The 20788-nt window shown below is 46.4% G+C and overlaps 1 protein-coding gene across 1 annotated transcript in view; it reads right to left on the bottom strand.

The window, feature by feature from the left end:
* LOC133133593 (eukaryotic translation initiation factor 4 gamma 1-like) overlaps positions 1-13208 on the bottom strand; it is a 34863-nt gene extending 21655 nt beyond the window's left edge. Inside the window, exon 1 of the mRNA XM_061249694.1 lies at positions 13080-13208. Coding sequence (XP_061105678.1) covers positions 13080-13208 — 129 coding nt within the window. The remainder of the gene's footprint in view (positions 1-13079) is intronic.
* Between the last annotated feature and the right edge of the window lie 7580 nt (positions 13209-20788).

The raw sequence follows: 20788 nt of genomic DNA, 5'->3' as shown, positions 1-20788 counted from the left end.
AAGACGATAACCACTAAACATAACAAGGTAATATAATCGTACGAAACATAACTAGACATGACAAGAAAATAAATCGTAACGAAACATAACTAAAGAACATGACGAACCTAGACTAACATAATACATGGTAAGCCACTACGTGACTAAGACAACATGAATAAATATAAAACATGGCAAGACAGACCTGGAACATGACACGCTGGTCTTAAATACCCTCAGGGAGGTAACGAGGAACAGGTGGAACCAATGATCCTTGGCCCTCTCGTGGCAACAGCGGGAATAACCGTGACACAACCTTGATGAGAAGGCTGGTTCCTCCAAAACTCTCGATGATGTATGCTAAAAGTGTATCAATATATCCATATTAAAGTATGATATGTAACCTGTATAGTTTCAAACTGATTAACTGCTAAATTGTGCTAGAATTACACAGTGACCCATATGTAACCGGAGTTGAATAAAGCAGCCAGCTGACGTGTAGACAGTCAAGGACAGTGGGCAGAGCGAGATGTCTGATATGCCTGTACAGCTGGTTTCTCCAAAACTCTCGATGATTTATGCCAGAAGTGTATCTATATGTAAGTGACTTATAATCAATATATCACATGTACGCTGCTTGTTATCAAATAAAATGAACCTAGAACATTAATTATAGCTGAGCTTATGAAAACGCAAGAAACCACAGTGAAAACTGTTGAAATGAGTGCAAAGAATGCAAAGAATGCAACGTACATTTACTCACTTAGAAGAGAATATTAATCAAATGTTTAGTATGTCTGTATATTTTCAATGATTTACTGCTCATAAGTTCCATCCATCCATCCATCCATTATCTTAACCCGCTTATCCTGAACAGGCTCGCAGGGGGGCTGGAGCCTATCCCAGGCCGGAATACACCCTGGACAGGTCGCCAGTCCATCACAGGGCACACACACCATTCACTCACACACTCATACCTATGGGCAATGTAGACTCTTCAATCAGCCTAACCTGCATGTCTTTGGACTGTGGGAGGAAACCAGAGCACCCGGAGGAAACCCACGCAGGCACGGGGAGAACATGCAAACTCCGCACAGAGAGGCCCCGGCCGACGGGGATTCGAACCCAGGACCTCCTTGCTGTGAGTGCTACCCACTGCACCATCCGTGCAGCCTGCTCATAAGTTCGTGTTAGAAATATACAGTGACGTGGATGCGTAGAAAAAACCATGGATGATGTGTGTGTTAGCAAGCAGTTTGCGAGGGTGGGAGGCGTCCTGAACTCTGTTAGTAGTTGGCAGAGCGCCATGAACTTTGTACAGAGCTGGCAGAGCATGAGGACCTTGGGCGATTTGCCACAATGATGTTTGCACCTGTTTGGAGAGTCTAAATTGCCCAAAGGTATGAGTTTGTGAGTGAATGGTAGTGTGTGCCCTGCGATGGACTGGCGACCCGTCCAGGGTGTATTCCTGCCTTTCGCCCAATGTATGCTGGGATAGGCTCCAGCCCCCCTGCGACCCTGTTCAGGATAAGCGGGTTCAGATAATGGATGGATGGATGGATGTTTGCACCTGTTGTGGGTGGAGCTTGGGAGGACTTAAGATAAGAACAGTGTGGGTGATTTGCGACAATGAAGCTGTAGGAGGAGTTGGAGGGTGTATGAAATGGGTGTAAAAATGACATTCGAGGTCCATGTTTTTGAAAAAACTGGTCCGGCTTTATGCACTTCTGCTAATAAAGTCTGATTTTCCTGAATAGCTTGCTGCCGTGGTGTCTTTTCCCTTGTGAAGATGTTTTTCGATAAATTGGAGATTGGACTCCCGACAGAAGTGGAGCCTGGTGCATTTCTCCCTGTGAACCACAGTAATAAATATTCACAACAGGGAGGTCCTCACAAGACCTGTGTGTTTTCACGGAACACGCAGAGCGGGGACCTGCCGGTTCACAGGCATTCCGGGGACCGTGGAAATATATGGATTCGTCCTGCAGCTCTGGAAGGCCCGGCCAAGTCCCCAGCCTTCCCATAACCCCCTCTGTCTGACAGCCATTTATGTTTGTGGAGAGGAAGAGGACAGAATTTAATACACTATGCAGCTGGTCTAATGTTGTTAAGGCAAAAAAAAAAAGAGGACAATCCCCCAGATCAATGTGGGGTTAAGGGCCTTGCTCAAAGGCCCAACAGCTGTGTAGATCTTATCGTGGCCACACCGGGGCTTGAACTAACAACCTTCTGGGTCCCAGGCTTGTACCGTAGCCACAAGGCATTGTATGTGAGCACGTGTGAGCATACAGTGCATCCGGAAAGAATGCCAGGTGTAAGAATGGAATGTGTGTGCGTGTTTAGGTGTGTGTGTGTGTGTGCATGTTTAGGTGTGTGTGTGTGTTTGTATGTGTATATATGTGTGCATGCCAGTGTGTGTGTGTGTGTGTGTGTGTTTAGGTGTGTGTGTGTGTGTGCGTGTTTAGGTGTGTGTGTGTGTATATATGTGTGCATGCACATTCCAACATGAACCGCAACCCCTGAAAACATTGGGCAGGGTTCGTACAGCATGTCCAGGAGTGGTGATGTGTGGAGTTTAAAGAAGCTAACATTAGTGGTTCAGCATATTAATGGGGTTGTTGCTCTTTATGGGGACTGGGTTATTTTGGGGGTATACAGTGCATCCGGAAAGTATTCACAGCACTTCACTTTTTCCACATTTTGTTATGTTACAGCCTTATTCCAAAATGGAATAAATTAAATTTTTTTCCTCCAAATTCTACACACTAAGACATCACATGTACATAAGTATTCACAGCCTTTGCTCAGTACTTTGTTGATGCACCTTTGGCAGCAATTACAGCCTCAAGTCTTTTTGAATATGATGCCACAAGCTTGGCTCACCTATCCTTGGGCAGTTTCGCCCATTCCTCTTTGCAGCACCTCTCAAGCTCCATCAAGTTGGATGGGGAGCGTCGGTGCACAGCCATTTTCAGATCTCTCCAGAGATGTTCAATCGGATTCAAGTCTGGGCTCTGGCTGGGCCACTCAAGGACATCCACAGAGTTGTCCTGAAGCCACTCCTTTGATATCTTGGCTGTGTGCTTAGGGTCGTTGTCCTGCTGAAAGATGAACCGTCGCCCCAGTCTGAGGTCAAGAGCGCTCTGGAGCAGGTTTTCATCCAGGATGTCTCTGTACATTGCTGCGTTTATCTTTCCCTCAATCCTGACTAGTCTCCCAGTTCCTGCCGCTGAAAAACATCCCCACAGCATGATGCTGCCACCACCATGCTTCACTGTAGGGATGGTATTGGCCAGGTGATGAGCGGTGCCTGGTTTCCTCCAAACATGACGCCTGGCATTCACGCCAAAGAGTTCAATCTTTGTCTCATCAGACCAGAGAATTTTGTTTCTCATGGTCTGAGAGTCCTTCAGGTGCCTTTTACTAAGGAGTGGCTTCCGTCTGGCCTGATTGGTGGATTGCTGCAGAGATGGTTTTCCTTTTGGAAGGTTCTCCTCTCTCCACAGAGGAATGCTGGAGCTCTGACAGAGTGACCATCGGGTTCTTAGTCACCCTCCCTTAGTCTCCCCTGATTGCTCATTTTAGACGGGCGGCCAGCTCTAGAAGAGTCCTGGTGGTTCCGAACTTCTTCCATTTACGGATGATGGAGGCCACTGTGCTCATTGGGACCTTCAAAGCAGCATCCACATTTACTAATGTACATGTGATTTCTTAGTTTTTTATTTTTAATACATTTGCAAAAATTTCAAAAAACTTCTTTCATGTTGTCATTATGGGGTGTTGTGTGTAGAATTTTGAGGGAAAAAATGACTGGGTTGGTGGTTCAATCCCCAGTGTAGCCACAATAAGATCCGCACAGCAGTTGGGCCCTTGAGCAAGGCCCTTATCCCTGCATTGCTCCAGGGGAGGATTGTCTCCTGCTTAGTCTAAGCATCTGCCAAATGCCATTAATGTAATGTAATTTTTCAACTGTCAGCTTGGGAATTTTCAACTGATTGAGTATTTTTGAATGTTGGTTGGGTATTTTTGAATGTTGGTAAGACATTTTTGGATGTCGGTTGGGTATTTTGAACTGGCAGTTAGTAGCACGGTTTCTGAGCGGCCTCGGTCGGCTCGACATCGACCCCTCCAAACTGGTGGAGATTCCCTTTCAGGGTAACCAAGCTTCCACACAGCTGGAGGGTCTGCTCGCTGTCAAACTCAGCCTCTCTGTAGTTTAATATTTATATGTTTTCATAAGGTTTTATGATTATTATTATTTACATTTCTCCCCCTCTCTGTGTCTCCCTCTCTCCTCGCCGTCCCTTCCTCTGTCTTCCCAGAATTCCCTGCTCCAAAGAACGAGCTGTTCCAGCGCTTCCAGGTGCGTTACCTTGGCAACGTGCCAGTGGCCAAACCCGTAGGTAAGGAACGCTTCGGTAAGGAATGCTCTTTTCTTTCTTCGACCTGTTAGCATAGCACGATAGCATAAACATACTCTAACTTACCCTGTTAGCATAGCGTGTTGGCACAATAACCTTGCTCTAATCATCTCCCTGTTAGCATAGCATGATAGCATAATAACCTTACACTAATCCTTTTCCTGGTAGCATAGCATGATACCATAATAACCTTCAGCCTTACTGTTTTCCTCTACCTGTTCGCTTAGTGCAGTAGTATAATAACCTTCAATCTTGTACTAATCCTCTAGTCATCTCCAAATTATATTTTCCTCTTGCACAAATGGCTTGATAGCTTGTACTTTTTTCCCTGTCCAGGCATCCGTAGGCTGGTCAAAAGGTGGGAAGTCATTGGGTAAACGGGAAAGCGCAGTTAGACGGTGACCCTGAAACGTGTCTGCCGGTTGTGTGGAGTCGTCCAGGGCGGCGGGGCTCTGTAGCACTGGTGGGACTGAGCTGGGTGAGCGTGTTGTTGCTCACGAGGAAGCTGCCTGAAGGGAAATGTTTTTTTTGCAAATGGACCCTTTCTCCTTCAGTCCTGAATCTGTGCTGTGAGCTGTGTGTGAACACCGGCCTCATCAGTGTGTCAGTTCAGGAGCGGTCTCATTGGAGGCGGCCATTTTATAGTGATGGCCAGAGGCGGCTATTTTGTAGTGATGGCCAGAGGCGGCCATTTTGTAGTGATGGTCAGCTTCATCAGAGGGGCTGATCTCGTCTGTCGCGTGCGCTCCGGTGTCCGGTGTGCTGCCCATGAACCCGTAAGTGGGGCGGCCTGTAGCGTAGTGGTTAAGGTGCATGAGGTCGGTGGTTCGATCCCCGGTGTAGCCACAATGAGATCCGCACAACTCTCCCCCAAACAAAATGGCCGTTCTACCCCAAAGAGGTGTTCTCACCCTAGGGCCAGCGCGGTTGCATAAAACACCTTAGGTGTTTCCCTTAACTCTGACACTTAATGGTTGATTTCCCCGGAGGGAATTAGCTGAGGGTGTTGCATATAAACCCTTAGACGTTTTTCTTAGGTAAGGGAAACAGTTAAGTAGCAAAATTTGACCGTAACCATGGATGCGTTATCTCGTCGGTTACGATCATTGACTGTAGGCTATACAATAAAATAAGGTTTCAACCACTAACATACCGTAACCTAGCTATATTTAAAAACGGAAAACAAAAAACGAAACCAAATTGGACGGATGAGGGGAAGTGTATACTGTTGGAGGAATACGTGAAAATAAAAAACATTTTAAAAAGCGAACTCAATCCGACTGTGAAAAAACAGAAGATGTGGGAGGAAATAACAGATTAGATTAACGCGATCAATATAGCCGTGAAGACAATGGAGGAGGTCGTTAAAAAATATGAGAATATGCGTATCTGCGAAAAAAGAATTGGGCAATTAGCTATAGGAGGGAATCCAGCAAAACCAGTGAGTACTAAAGTAGCCTAATAGCTAGCTAGTTAGCTACCCGTTGATAACTATAGCAAGCCATATTCGATCAAGTAACGTTAAAATTAAAAAAAATTACAGCGCTGTGAAGCCAAAATAACATTGTTTGATAGGAAGTGGACCGTCCTCAGCCGATGTATCTGAGTCCACGAAAATGGGAAGAACATTTCTGGGAAGGACTCATCGGTTTAGAGAGTGGACTCAGACCACCTGAGCCGACGGAGTAGCAGAGTGAGAGTAATTTAAGAAGCTAACGATGAAATATGAAATAAATTAATTAGTGTAATGACTCTCTCCTCTGTAGACCTAGCACTGCTTTGACAATTTTAGCAAAAAACCGCAGTGCAATTGGTATATTGGTTGATCGAGTTCGCCTCCCAAGTTGTTTGCGATATCGTAAATAGATGACGTGCTCAATTATGTTCAATTAACTTCGCCTGTCATGTAGTCTAGAGCAATTTTTCAAATTCGCGGAGGGACATTTTCTTCCTCCAATGGCTAACAAAAACTTGTTTTCCGAGAGCTAACCTTAAAGTTTACTGAGGGAATTGGTGTTTTATGCAACACTTAACGGATTTTAACGCATTACTTAAGGGAAAATGCAATACTTAAGGATGTTTTTGAGGGTTTCTGACATTTGACTTCAGGAAAGCCTTAAGAGACACATATTACATTCTATTTCATTATATTATTGCCATTTGGCAGACGCTCTTATCCAGCGCGACGTACAACAAAGTGCAAAGTGCATACCCACCACCAGGGACAAGTGCGCTGAAAGACTAAGTGCTAACATGACAACAAAGATAAGGACTGGGGTCTATTTGATATATATTAATTTGATTAATATATTTGATGAGTCCTCATAGACTGCTGTTGCGCTACTCGTGTTCAGAGTTTTTAAGAAGGGTACTCAGTATTGTGACATTGGTATAACCAGCTGTAATCTGTAAGTATGATGTAGCTGATTCAATAACTACGATTCCTGGAACTATGAATGGCCTTGTGAACCAATGTTAATTAAAAATATGACTTGATAAACAATCTTTTTTTCGAGAGCCTTTCTTTAATTTATAGTATAAGTATATAGTATCGTATATTTTTTTTAATCATTTTTTGATAATACAATATAGCTCATTGCCTGCAACAACATCATTTCTCAATTGTATCATGTGCGTGATTCATCATTTTGCAGGGCACTGCACGTGATCATTTACCTGTGTTAAAGTTTTTTTTTTCATTCATGTCTATAAATTTGGGTAAGAGGGATTGATATTGCAGGAGTGGTAGCAAATACATGTATGGATGGGTTTGCAGAGAGCACTCTGCCCTCAAGAGACATTAACACTTCTGGAATGTTTTTTTATTAATAATGTTTTTTAATTACATTACATTACATTGCATTACGTGGCATTTAGCAGACGCTCTTATCCAGAGCGACGTACAACAAAGTGCAAATCAAACACAAAATCAAACTCTAGATTGGAACATTATTTGTGATCTCAGACCTTAGAGGATGAAGGAGAGAAGGAGCTGGATCTCATGCAGGACTGAAGACAGCGTTGTCAATGTTCATGAGCGTTACTTCATGAGCTGCAGGGAGAGGGGGTTTGCAGCAGTGTCCTCTGCGTGCTGAGTGGTCCTGTACAGTGTTACTTTAATCAATCAATCACTTTTTATTTGTGTAGCATTTTTAACAAAGGGGCTTTGTCACAAAGCAGCTTTACAGAGAGTCCCCAAGAGTACGCCTACGGTGACATAGGCAAGGAAAAACTCCCTGAAGGAAAAACTCCCTGGTTAACAGGGAGAACCCTTGAGCAGAACCTGACTCAAATATCTGGGTATAAATATTTCCACCAAGCTGTCAGAGTTGTTTTTCCTTAATTTCATTCCGTTAATAAACACAATTGAAGATGATTTAAACCATTGGACACTTACCACTGTCTCTAATTGGCAGAATAGCAACTGTAAAAATGACCAAAAATTAACTAGCTACCTCTTCAGAATGATTCCAACCCAGCCCACCACAAAATGGTTTAGTTCATTAAACACCATCACAACTAAATTCTATTGGAAAAATAAAACGCCTCGGATCAAACTTTTTACCTTACAGAAACTCAAAACTCAAGGAGGACTGGAAGCCCCAAACTTTTATCAATACTATTCGGCAAACCAGCTAAACTACGTCACAAACTGGATTCATCCCAACCAACAGGACAACCCATGGATAAAAATAGAACAATCAGAATGTAAAGAAATTTCCATCTCCGATCTACCATTCCTCAGTGCCCTATAAAATGCCACAACTGCTTCAAAAACACTGTCAAACTCTGAATGCCTGGCAGAAAATTAACAAAATCTTAACTAAATTCACAATGACCCCAAATACACACCAGTATGGCATAATCCCGACTTCTTGATTAACAAAACACCTTCTTCACCTCATGGAAACAAAAAGGTATCACACATCTAAAATAATATTGGGAAAGAGCAATACCTCCAGTACTTTCAATTAAAATCTGTTTTAAAATATTAAATTAAAATAATGAACAACTATTTACAACCACCACCGCTAATGGATGAAATTAATAAAATAATCAACACCAAAAAAAATAATCTCCAAATTATACAAACTAATATCAACCAGAGACCTAACAATATCCCTCCGCATCCAAGCCTGGGAAAAAGACTTACCACTCTGCTACAATTCAGACTTGTGGACTGAAACACCTTCACAATGACCACCAAAACTAACCTGCAACTAATATAATACAAGGTAATTCACAGAACTCATATCACCCACCAAAAGATGTTTAAAATGGGATTCGTGGACTCAAGACACTTGCACTCACTGCTCTTTGAACACCCCAGATAATTACTTCCACTCGACCTGGCTCTGCCCACCAACTCCCCATTTCTGGAAACAAGTCACTGACCAAATATCTCTCATTATGAGCTGTAGCATTCCACTCTGTCCATCCCTCTGTCTACTAGGAGACCTCTCAACAACCAACCCACCAAATCAAAATACCAAACCTGTAATCATTGCCCTAGCTATCGCCAAGAAAACCATCCTCTTAAACTGGAAAACAAGACACAAAATAAACACAACACAATGGTTTAATCTACTCAAAGAACACATATCCATGGAACTAATTTCACACCAGCACCAAAGCTCACACGTGGCAAATATTTGGGGTCCTTTCATAAAATCATACAATTTGCCTGTGGACTAACCCCCCAACCCCACCCTATCCAACATATACTCACATACATACACTATCTATGCAATACCATATCCCAATCCAGCCCATCCATAATCATGCATATTTTCCTTTTACTGTTCCTTTTTTTTGTTTTGCTTTTTTATGTTAGTTTAATTTTTTTGTATATATATATTTTTTTTCTCGTTTGTATTTAAGAACGTGTTATTCATATTCATCATGTTCTTTTTATTTTATTGCATATTTTCCCCATCGTTACTTTTATTATTATTACAGGTAAAGTACAGGTGACTCAGAGCTCCAGACAGCCGCATGGCCTGACAATGAAATGGCCCATTTTTATAAGTACAGCACCTGAACAAAGCACCTGAACAAAGCACCTGAACAAAGCGCCTGAACAACAGCAGCTATACAGCGAACCGGCCTCCAAAGAGCAAGCCTAGGGCGACAGTGGCAAGGAAAAACTCCCTGGTTGACAGGGAGAACCCTTGAGCAGAACCCGACTCAGTGGAGGAACCCATCTGCCTCGGGTCAAACCGGTTCAAATTAAAATGGCTCCAGAACGACAACACAGATACAGAAAAACACACAACCTGACAAAAAGAACATAAATGTCCAATTAAAGAGTGGAAGCAGAGATGAGGTAAAGAGATGGCAGGAACAGCAGTGGGTGGGCAAGGGCACAGGCTTGGTGCTCCAGCTGAATCAGCAGTGGCAGGAGGGAGTTGTGCAGCTGGTCTTGGGCTGGAGCTCCGGGCCAGGAGGAGGTGCTCAGGAAAAGTTGGGCTAGAGCTCCGGGCAGGTGCCCAGAGCGGGGAGAAGAGGAAAGTAACATTGTTAGGGGGTTCAGATGGTAATTGGTCAATCACAGCAGGAGAGAGAAAGGTGCCTGCGTGCGATAAGGAGAACTCTTTGGAGTTGCTGTAAGGTGTATTTCAAATACACACGATAGCGTGTGTATATAAGACAGCTTCAGAGTTGCTGTAAGGTGTATTTATTCACTTTGAAGGAGGTAAGTCTTTAAGCTAAGCTAACACGTTATGCTAACATGGAAATTGAGCCAGTGAATGCACAAAAATGGTCAGATTTGGCCTACTCGCACACAGATTTATTATTTTCATGCTCAAAACTTCATCTCCCTGCTCTCCAAACTGAGCCGTCTCATGCTGTGAACATTACTGCCAAAAGTCCAGCCAATATTAGCTGGATATAGAAAACTTAAAAGTACCTGTTGAACCAATCAGATCCTTACTGATCTCATTGGTTAGGTAGGTAAGAGGCATAGAACGATGGTTGTGTCTAGATCCCCGCAGAGCTTGCACAACATTAGCGTCCATTTTTGTGTAGCGGGCAACGTATGTGAGCTAACTACCTTATGTTTGCATACCTCCATGTTCCTATAACATAACCGAGTTTCTCACTGATACGATCCAGTAAACACCTCACATCTTAAGGGGTTTGATTTGTGCCAAATATCTGGTGTATGAGAGGCTGAGGGCGGCTACTCACACATCGCGGTAAGCCAATGACACAGCGACTGCTGAGCAGGCAGCGGCACTGATTGGCCAGCAGCGGAGACTGATGAGCCGGCAGTGGCGAATGAGAGACCAAGCGAGCGGCTACTGACACTCCTAGGCTGTCAACCTACTTACCTGGACCAACCAACTTACCTGGACCAACCCACTTACCTAGACCAACCTACTTACCATGACCAACCCACTTACCTGGACCAACCCACTTACCGAGACATTTACATTTACATTTTAGTCATTTGGCAGACGCTTTTAATCCAAAGCGACTTACAAGTGCATAGGTTCTACCACAAGTCAAAGCATCACATCCAGAACTAGGAAAATACACCTGGACTGCTGTTCTAAACATATAGTCGTCATCATAAGTGCAATTTTTTTTTTTTTGGGGGGGGGGTTAGACAGGGATAGGGGTATCAGAAGGGGGGGGCGGGGTAAATCAGGAGGGAGGACTAAGGTAGAGTTTGAAGAGGTGTGTTTTGAGTCTGCGTCGAAATAGGGGGAGGGATTCTGCTGTCCTGACAGTGGTAGGCAAGTCATTCCACCACTGAGGAACCAGAACGGAAAACAGGCGTGAACGTGCAGCTCGACCGCCAGGTGCCCGTAGAGAGGGAACCGTAAGACGACCAGAGCTGGCAGACCGGAGTGGTCTAGCTGGGGAGTAGGGAGTGATCAGGGATTGTATGTAATGTGGGGCAGTCCCCTTAGCAGCCTGAAATGCCAACACTAGGGCCTTGAATCGGATGCGTGCGGCAATAGGAAGCCAGTGGAGGCCAATGAGAAGAGACCAACCTACTTACCTGGACTAGCGACCCACCTGCCTGGACTAGCGACCCACCTGCCTGGACTAGCGACCCACCTGCCTGGACTAGGGACCCACCTGCCTGGACTAGCGACCCACCTGCCTGGACTAGCGACCCACCTGCCTGGACTAGCGACCCACCTGCCTGGACTAGCGACCCACCTGCCTGGACTAGAGACCCACCTGCCTGGACTAGCGACCCACCTGCCTGGACTAGCGACCCACCTGCCTGGACTAGCGACCCACCTGCCTGGACTAGCGACCCACCTGCCTGGACTAGCGACCCACCTACCTCGGAGTGTCAGTAGCCGCTCGCTTGGTCTCTCATTCTCCACTGCCGGCTCATCAGTCTCCGCTGCTGGCCAATCAGTGCCGCTGCCTGTTCAGCAGTCGCTGTGTCATTGGCTTACCACGATGTGTGAGTAGCCATTCTCATACACCAGATATTTGGCACGAATCAAACCCCTTAATATTTGAGGTGTTTACTGGATCGTATCAGTGAGAAACTTGGTTATGTTATAGAAACATGGAGGTACGCAAACATAAGGAAGTTAGCTCACATACGTTGTCAGCTACACAGAAATGGGCACAAACTGAGAATCAGAAGGTGCTGTAGCTACACAGTCTCTGAACTCTGCTGGCGATCACGCCAATGTTGCGTGTGCTCTGATGGGATCTAGACAGGAGCATTGTTCTGTGCCTCTTACCTACCCAACCAATCAGATCAGTAATGGGCACTTTGAAGTTTTCTATTTCCAGCTAATATTGGCTGGACTTTTGGCAGTAATGTTGCTGTTGAAAAAATCACAGCATGACATTATCATTTTGTGTGCGAGTCGGCCAAATCTGAGTGTGCACAGAGGTCTGAGTGCGACTAGAACGGAATGGCTCTTCCCTGCCAACATTCCTCTCCTCCATGGTCCCTACGTTCTTCTCCTCCATGGTCCCTACGTTCTTCTCCTCCATGGTCCCTGTGTTCCTCTCCTCCATGGTCCCTGTGTTCCCTGCGGTTCCCGTGCTCTTCCCTTCCGCTCCACCGCTGGCCTGATCCCTGTGGGTTCCACGTTCTTCCCGACCAGAAGCAGTGGTGGAGCAAATGAGACATTTGCTATTTAATGTTCTACAGGTAGATCCAGACAGTGGTACCAGGGACATGTACATTGAAAAGGGCAAAGACAGACATGGAGAGGTATGACAAATGGTTTTGCTGCACTTAACTTCGTAAGCCATCACAGTGACATCCCATCACAGTCCTCAACATGAATATGAGGCAAAGGAGGTAAGTTACCCAATACAGCGGGGCGGGCTAAACAGAAGTGTGGCTTCAGATAAGAGGGGTGGAGCTGAGATTATTAGAGGTGTGGCTAAAGAAAAGATGGTCATGGCATGGATGCTTAGGGGTGTGGCTAAACAGAACAGTGGTGAGGCTTGGATGTTAAGGGGGGTGTGACAGTACCTGTCTCAGGTCTGTTATTTCTTGAAGCATGAAATGGATTCTGGATGTCTTCTTGCCATTCTTCAAGATCTGCTCGATTTGATGGAAGTATTTATCCATAGGGTACTGCAGAGAAGAGAGGAGAGGGACAGTCAGTGTGTGTGTGTGTGTGTGTGTGTGTGTGTGTGTGGATTTCATTTTTGAAAGAGATACAGCCTGCTCTGCAGTACCTTGGCTTGACCACAATCCAGCTTGCTGCCAATGGTGGACAACAGACAGCACAGGCACTCGAGTGCCCCCTCCCCCTGGCTGTTCAGCAGAGTGCTAATGGCCTGGTGCATGGAGAGCTCCTCAGCCATTGGCCCGGTTGAACTCCACCCAGCAGCAATTCAGAATCGCCAACCGGAAGTTAAGAGTCACTTTTGGGGAGTCATTGATGGGAGCATTGAGCTGTGGGAGAAAGGACACCAGATTCATGTTTAGATCCAGGCTTCTACAGATGCTCAAACTTCTCGGGTGTCAGCTTGTTGAGGATGCTGCACATACACCGGAACAGCTCCTGGGTCACGGTCATCTCTGGGTCCTGCTCTGCCCGGTCTTTCTTAGACCTTGTGGGGCGTCACGTCAGTGCAGAATGAAATGCCGCTGATGATCTTTGGCGGCTCACTACACTGGACCTGTAACCTTATAAAATATTGATTTTATATCCCTGGGACAAGAACCTAACCCTGTAGCCCCAGCTCCACCACATCAGTACTGCTGATCACATCTTTTGAGAAGTTTAAGTTATATACCACCTAATTCAATCAGGGCTGAATTAGAACCTTAACAAGAAACTATGAACTAATCTAATGGTGGAAATGGGGTTCTGTGCTCACCATGGGGATCTCACAGCACTGACCGGGGTCCATGCTGCTGCAGTTAGCAGACACCATGTACTGTCCAATGCCCTCTTCCACACCTGGCGAGTCATTCTGCGTGGTTGATCCACAGTCATTGGGCTCAGACTTCGCCTCCTCCACCACAGCAGATGTGGAGGCAGTCTCCTTCACAGTTATCTCAGACCCGGCTCGGAGTCAGGCGGTTCAGACTGAGCCTCCTCCACGATTGTATGGTACTTGATTGTTTGGTTGTCAGATGTTTCAAACTCATCCACGATTGTTTGGTTGTCAGATATTTCAAACTCAACCACGATTGTTTGCTTGTCAGATGTTTCAAACTCTACCAGAATTGTTTTGTTGATGATCTGATTGGTTAAACGGGCACTTTTAAGTTCTCTATTTCCAGCTCATATTAAATAAGATTAATTATTTTCATGCTCAAAACTTCATCTCCCTGCTCTCCAAACTTAGCCCTCTCATGCTCTGATTTTTCCAACAGTAACATTACAGGCAAAAGACCAGCCAATATTAGCTGGAAAAAAACGCAAAAGTCCCTGTTTAACCAATTAGGTCATTACTGATCTCATTGGTTGGGTAGGTAAGAGGCATAGAACAATGGTTGTGTCTAGTTCCCCTCGGAGCTTGCGCAACATTGGCGTGATAGCCAGCAGGGTTCATAAACTGCGTAGCTACCTCTGCTTCTGATTCTCACAGTTTGTGGCCATTCTTGTGCAGCTGACAACGTACATGAGCTAACTACCTTTTGTTTGCTTAACTCCATGATTCGATAACATAACCAAGTTTCTCACTGGTACGATCCAGTAAACACCTCAAATCTTAAGGGGTTTGGTTCGTGCCAAATATCTGACGTATGAGAGGCTGAGGGCAGCTACTCCCACATCGCGGTAAGCCAATGACACAGCTACTGATGAGCCGGCAGCCGCACTGATTGGCCAGCAGCGGAGACTGACTCACCTACCTACACTAGCGACCCACCTACCTAGACTAGCTACCTACCTACCTAAACTAGCGACCCACCTACCTAAACTAGCGACCCAGCTACCTAGACTAGCTACCCACCTACCTACACTAGCGACCAACCTACCTAGAAGCGACCCAAACCCACTGCGTTAGTCTAGGTAGGTGGGTTTTTAGTCTAGGTAAGTGGGTGGCTAGTCTAGGTAGGTGAGTTGTTAGTCTAGGTAAGTGGGTGGCTAGTCTAGGCAGGTGGGTTGACAGCCTAGGAGTGTCAGTAGCCGGTAGCATGGTCTCTCATTCACCGCTGCTGGCTCATCAGTCACTGCTGCTGGCTAATCAGTTGCTGCTCTCGACTCATCAGTAGCTGTGTCACTGGCTTACCGCGATATGGGAGTAGCCGCCCTTGGCCTTTCATACGTCTGATTTTTGGTGCAAATCCATAGCCATAAGATTATGGGTATTTATTGGGCCATATGAGTGACAAACTTGGTTATGTTACTGAAACGTAAAGGTATGCAAACATAAGGAAGTTAGCTCACATACGTTGTCAGCTACACAGAAATGGGCACAAACTGTGAGAATCAGAAGGCGCTGTTGCTACACAGTTTATGAACTCTGCTGGCTATCACGCCAATGTTGCGTGTGCTCTGATGGGATCTAGACAGGACCCTCGTTCTATGCCTCTTACCTACCCAACCAATCAGATCAGTAATGACCTGATTGGTTAAACGGGCGTTCTAAGTTTTCTATTTCCTAACTGGCTGGACCTATACCTGTAATGTTACTGTTGAAAACATCTGAGCATGAGAGGGCTAAGTTTGGAGAGCAGAGAGATGAAGTTTTGAGCGTCAAAATAATAAATCTGTGTGCGAGTTGGCCAAATCTGATTGTGCGCACAGAGGTTGGGGCGCAACCATAATAAATCTGTGCCGACCAGCAGGAATTCTACTCTCAAATTCATTTCTTGCGCATTTCTTTTGGCATTACATTAACTCCATAGTCCTGGCTCAAACTTCCTGCATGGAGAAAAAAACTGTCATCACAATCTGCCTTATCCATCTCTATCTGCAGGGCTGCCCAACCTTGCTCCTGGAGATTACATTCCCATTGTCAGTCCCATTGGTTTTCACTCCAGCCTAAATTTGGTGGACCTGATTCTACTAATTAGCAGCTCAACTACATCTCTCGCTGTTGGATGACTTGTGGTTTGTTTGGGTTGGAATGAAAACAAACAGGACCAGGACAGTAGAGCTCCAGGGATAGGGCTGGGCAGCCCGGATCTAGTGCCAAAACCTTACACTGCCTGAGTGATTTTACTCTACAGCCAATATCTCAGATTGGGAGGCCGACAGCTGGACACCAGTAACAGACAGATGCTTCTGTAAACACAAACATACCCATGACAGATAGGCATGCGGGGAACTGACCTCTGGAATGTTGCTGTTGTCTTAGAAGCGGCGTGTTAAGCCTGGCTGTAGCAGGCTGTTGATGTATTTTATGGTTCTGGGAGAAAAACCTGCAGGTCCTGTGGAGACAAACCATAATACTTAAATGCTTTATATATGGCTGGTACTGTTGGGGTTTTGTTTGTGTGTGTTAATGAGAGTGTGTCGACCTACTTTGGCTGGTGCTGTTGAGAGTTGTTCATGTGTCTCAATAAGGGAGTACATAGACTTACTTCGGCTGGTGTTGATGGGCTTAGTTTCAGGAAGAGGTGTCGTATTTATGCCCTTGTTCTGCTGTTGGTCGCTGCGGTTCCAAGCAGGTTGTGGCTCCACACATCTCCTACTTTCCTCTCCTCCACGATCCCTACGTCCTTCTTCTCCACGCTCCCCACGTTCCACGCGGCGCCCGCATTCCTCTCCTCCACGGTCCCTGTGTTCCACTCCTCCACAATCCCTACGTTCTTCTCCTCCGCGCTCCCTACGTTCTTCTCCTCCGCGCTCCCTACGTTCTTCTCCTCCACGATCCCTACGTTCTACGCGGCGCCAACATTCCTCTCCTCCATGGTCCCTACGTTCCTCTCCTCCATGGTCCCTGTGTTCCCTGCGGCTCCCGCGCTGTTCCTTTTCGTTCCACGCCCCCCGGCGCCACCATCCTTGCTGTCCACTGTGGCCGTGATCCCTGCGGTTCCCACGCTCTTCCCTCCCAGAATCACGCCATTCCCAACCATTCCGTCGGTCTTGTCTATAGCCCTGGCGCTCAGAGCTGTTCACCTTGGCTTGGAGCTGCTGCTCCACCTTGGAACTCTCTTGCTGGGTCTGAACCTCCGCATCTTTATGGACCTGGCTGATGGTTTTGGGGCCCTGGCTAGTGTTGATAGGCGCGGTTTGTTCAGATGCAGGTGCTGTGTTTATGCCCTCGTCCTGCTGGCGGCCGCCATGGTTCCAAGTAGGTTGTGGCTCCCCACATCTCCTACGCTCTGCTCCTCCTCTACGTTCCGCACGGCCCCAACGCTCCTCTGCTTGATGGGCCTGCCGTTCCCCGTGGTTCCAGTATTGTTCTCTACCCCAGTTCTGAAGTTCTCTACGGTAGCCATGTTGGTCCAGGTTTTTTGTTTTGATCTGCTGCTGCACCTTGGATCTCTCCTGCTGGGTCTCAAGCTCTGCATCTTTATGGACCTGGCTGATGGTTTTGGGGCCCTGGTCAGCACTCCTTGGGGCCCAATTATTCTGGGGGTAGGGGGGGGGGCAAATGAGACATCTGTTATTTAATGTTCTGCAGGAAAATCCAGACAGTGGTACCACGGATGTGACATTTGAAAAGGGGAAAGAAATGGAGAATGTATGACAGTAAATGTAAGATTAGCCAGTTAGTACAAGTACACGTTTTTGCTGCACTTAACTGCATGAGTCATCAGAGTCCTCAACATGAATATGAGGCAAAGGAGGTAAGTTACCCAATACAGCGGGGCGGGCTAAACAGAAGTGTGGCTTTAGATAAGAGGGGTGGAACTGAGATTATTAGAGCTGTGGCTAAAGAAAAGATGGTCAGGGCATGGATGCTTAGGGGTGTGGCTAAACAGAACAGTGGTGAGGCTTGGATGTGAAGGGGGGTGTGAGTACCTGTCTCAGGTCCGTTATGTCTTGAAGCATGAAACGGATTCTGGCTGTCTTCTTGCCATTCTTCAAGATCTGCTCGATTTGATGGAAGTATTTATCCATATGGTACTGCAGAGAAGAGAGGAGAGGGACAGTCAGTGTGTGTGTGTGTGTGTGTGTGGATTTCATTTTTGAAAGAGATACAGCCTGCTCTGCAGTACCTTGGCTTGACCACAGTCCAGCTTGCTGCCAATGGTGGACAACAGACAGCACAGGCACTCGAGTGCCCCCTCCCCCTGGCTGTTCAGCAGAGTGCTAATGGACCGGTGCATGGAGAGCTCCTCAGCTATATCCAGCTTGAATAGCTCACCAAGGAACCTGACGTTCCCGAGCGCACGTCGGCGGGGGGCAGCGGTTTCGGCCTCGAGCTCCTCGTTTGGGCGCTCATTGGCCCGGTTGAACTCCACCCAGCAGCAATTCAGAATCGCCAACCGGAAGTTAAGTGTCACTTTTGGGGAGTCATTGATGGGAGCATTGAGCTGTGGGAGAAAGGACACCAGATTCATGTTTAGATCCAGATGATGATGGAAGTTATAGCAGTCGAACAAGGTTTTTCCAAGTCCATGTCCTTCAAACCTGAGTAAAGTACAGATTTTTAAAATTGAAATACTCTACACATTACTGAGCTTGTCTGTTGTATTGACACTCACCTTCATAAGGCACTGGCACATCTTTGCATAAGTGCTGGCAAATTTGGGCTCAAAGATGGCCTTCTCAAAAATCATGTCCACAACGCCCTGGAGTCGTTCCGTGGTATCAATTTGGAGCATGGGGACCTGACTGACCAGCTGCTCAAACTTCTCGGGTGTCAGCCTGTTGAGGATGCTGCACACACGCCGGAACAGCTCCTGGGTCACGGTCATCTCTGGGTCCTGCTCTGCCCGGTCTTTCTTAAAGGACGGCCTCCAGGCGTTTCCTACCTTGTGGGGCGTCACGTCAGTGCAGAATGAAATGCCGCTGATGTTTTCCGGCGGCTCACTACACTGGACCTGTAATGTTATAAAATATTGATTTTATATCCCCGGGGCAAGAACCTAACCCTGTAGCCCCAGCTCCCCCACATCAGTACTGCTGATCACATCTTTTGAGAAGTTTAAGTTATATGCCACCTAATTCAATCAGGGCTGAATTAGAACCTTAACAAGAAACTATGAACTAATCTAATGGTGGAAATGGGGTTCTGTGCTCACCATGGGGATCTCACAGGACTGACCGGGGTCCATGCTGCTGCAGTTAGCAGACCCCATGTCCTGTCCACTGCCCTCCTCCACACCTGCAGTTTGTTCGGAGTCAGGCGGTTCAGACTGAGCCTCCTCCACGACTGTGTGGTACTCAGATATCTCAGAGTCTCCCTCTTCTGATGCCTCATCATCTGCTTCATACCCAGACTCATCGTTATCTCCTGCTTTAGACTCAGATATTTCAGACTCATCGTCATCCACGACTGTGTGGTACTCAGATATCTCAGACTGAGTCTCCTCCAGGACTGGGTGGTACTCTGATATCTCAGACTGAGTCTCCTCCACGACTGTGTGGTACTCTGATATCTCAGAGTCTCCCTCTTCTGATGCCTCATCATCTGCTTCACACCCAGACTCATCGACATCTCCTGCTTCAGACTCAGATATCTCACAGTCATTGTCCTCCAGGACTGTGTGGTACTCTGATATCTCAGACTGAGTCTCCTCCAGGACTGGGTGGTACTCTGATATCTCAGACTGAGTCTCCTCCACGACTGTGTGGTACTCTGATATCTCAGAGTCTCCCTCTTCTGATGCCTCATCATCTGCTTCACACCCAGACTCATCGACATCTCCTGCTTCAGACTCAGATATCTCACAGTCATTGTCCTCCAGGACTGTGTGGTACTCTGATATCTCAGACTGAGTCTCCTCCAGGACTGGGTGGTACTCTGATATCTCAGACTGAGTCTCCTCCACGACTGTGTGGTACTCTGATATCTCAGAGTCTCCCTCTTCTGATGCCTCATCATCTGCTTCACACCCAGACTCATCGACATCTCCTGCTTCAGACTCAGATATCTCACAGTCATTGTCCTCCAGGACTGTGTGGTACTCTGATATCTCAGACTGAGTCTCCTCCACGACTGTGTGGTACTCAGATATCTCAGACTGAGTCTCCTCCAGGACTGGGTGGTACTCTGATATCTCAGACTGAGTCTCCTCCAGGACTGTGTGGTACTCTGATATCTCAGAGTCTCCCTCTTCTGATGCCTCATCATCTGCTTCACACCCAGACTCATCGACATCTCCTGCTTCAGACTCAGATATCTCACAGTCATTGTCCTCCAGGACTGTGTGGTACTCTGATATCTCAGACTGAGTCTCCTCCACGACTGTGTGGTACTCAGATATCTCAACATCACCCTCTTCCGCTGTTTCGTACTCAGATAGCCACTCTTCCGCTGTTTTGTACTCAGATATCTCAGACTCATCGTCATCCACGATTGTGTGGTACTCCGATATCTCAACATCACCCTCTTTCGCTGTTTCGTACTCAGATACCTCAGACTCATCGTCATCCACGATTGTTTGGTAGTCAGATGTTTCAGAGTGAGATGGTTCATCCTTATGGAGCCACTCAGACTCTTCGATGCCCGGTTTGTTGAGAATGCTGCGCATTCGGCTGAGCAGCTCAGCAGCGAACTTCTTCACTGCTTGCTTCCTCCTTGTGTCTTCACGCAATGACACCCAGGTGATGCCTTCCTCTAAAATTGCGGGACAAATATTTCATGAGTCAAAAAAGCCAAAAAAATAATACATAGAAAAATAAAATAAACACAGTACAGTACACCTCAAACACACGCCAACCTAAGGTTAAAACTGGTTTGTACAGCACCTGGTCTCCTTCTTTGAACATCCAGGATTTGCGGCGGTGTGGAGCCCAGATGTTGGCGCTTCAGGAGCTCATCCTGCAAAAATACGATAATAAATTTATAAAATGTAGATGTTGTTATTG

The sequence above is a fragment of the Conger conger genome, chromosome 7, assembly GCF_963514075.1.
Source record: "Conger conger chromosome 7, fConCon1.1, whole genome shotgun sequence".
Lineage (NCBI taxonomy): Eukaryota > Metazoa > Chordata > Actinopteri > Anguilliformes > Congridae > Conger > Conger conger.
The sequence above is the reverse complement of the archived record's forward strand: the minus strand, read 5'-3'. Positions and strand labels throughout refer to the sequence as shown.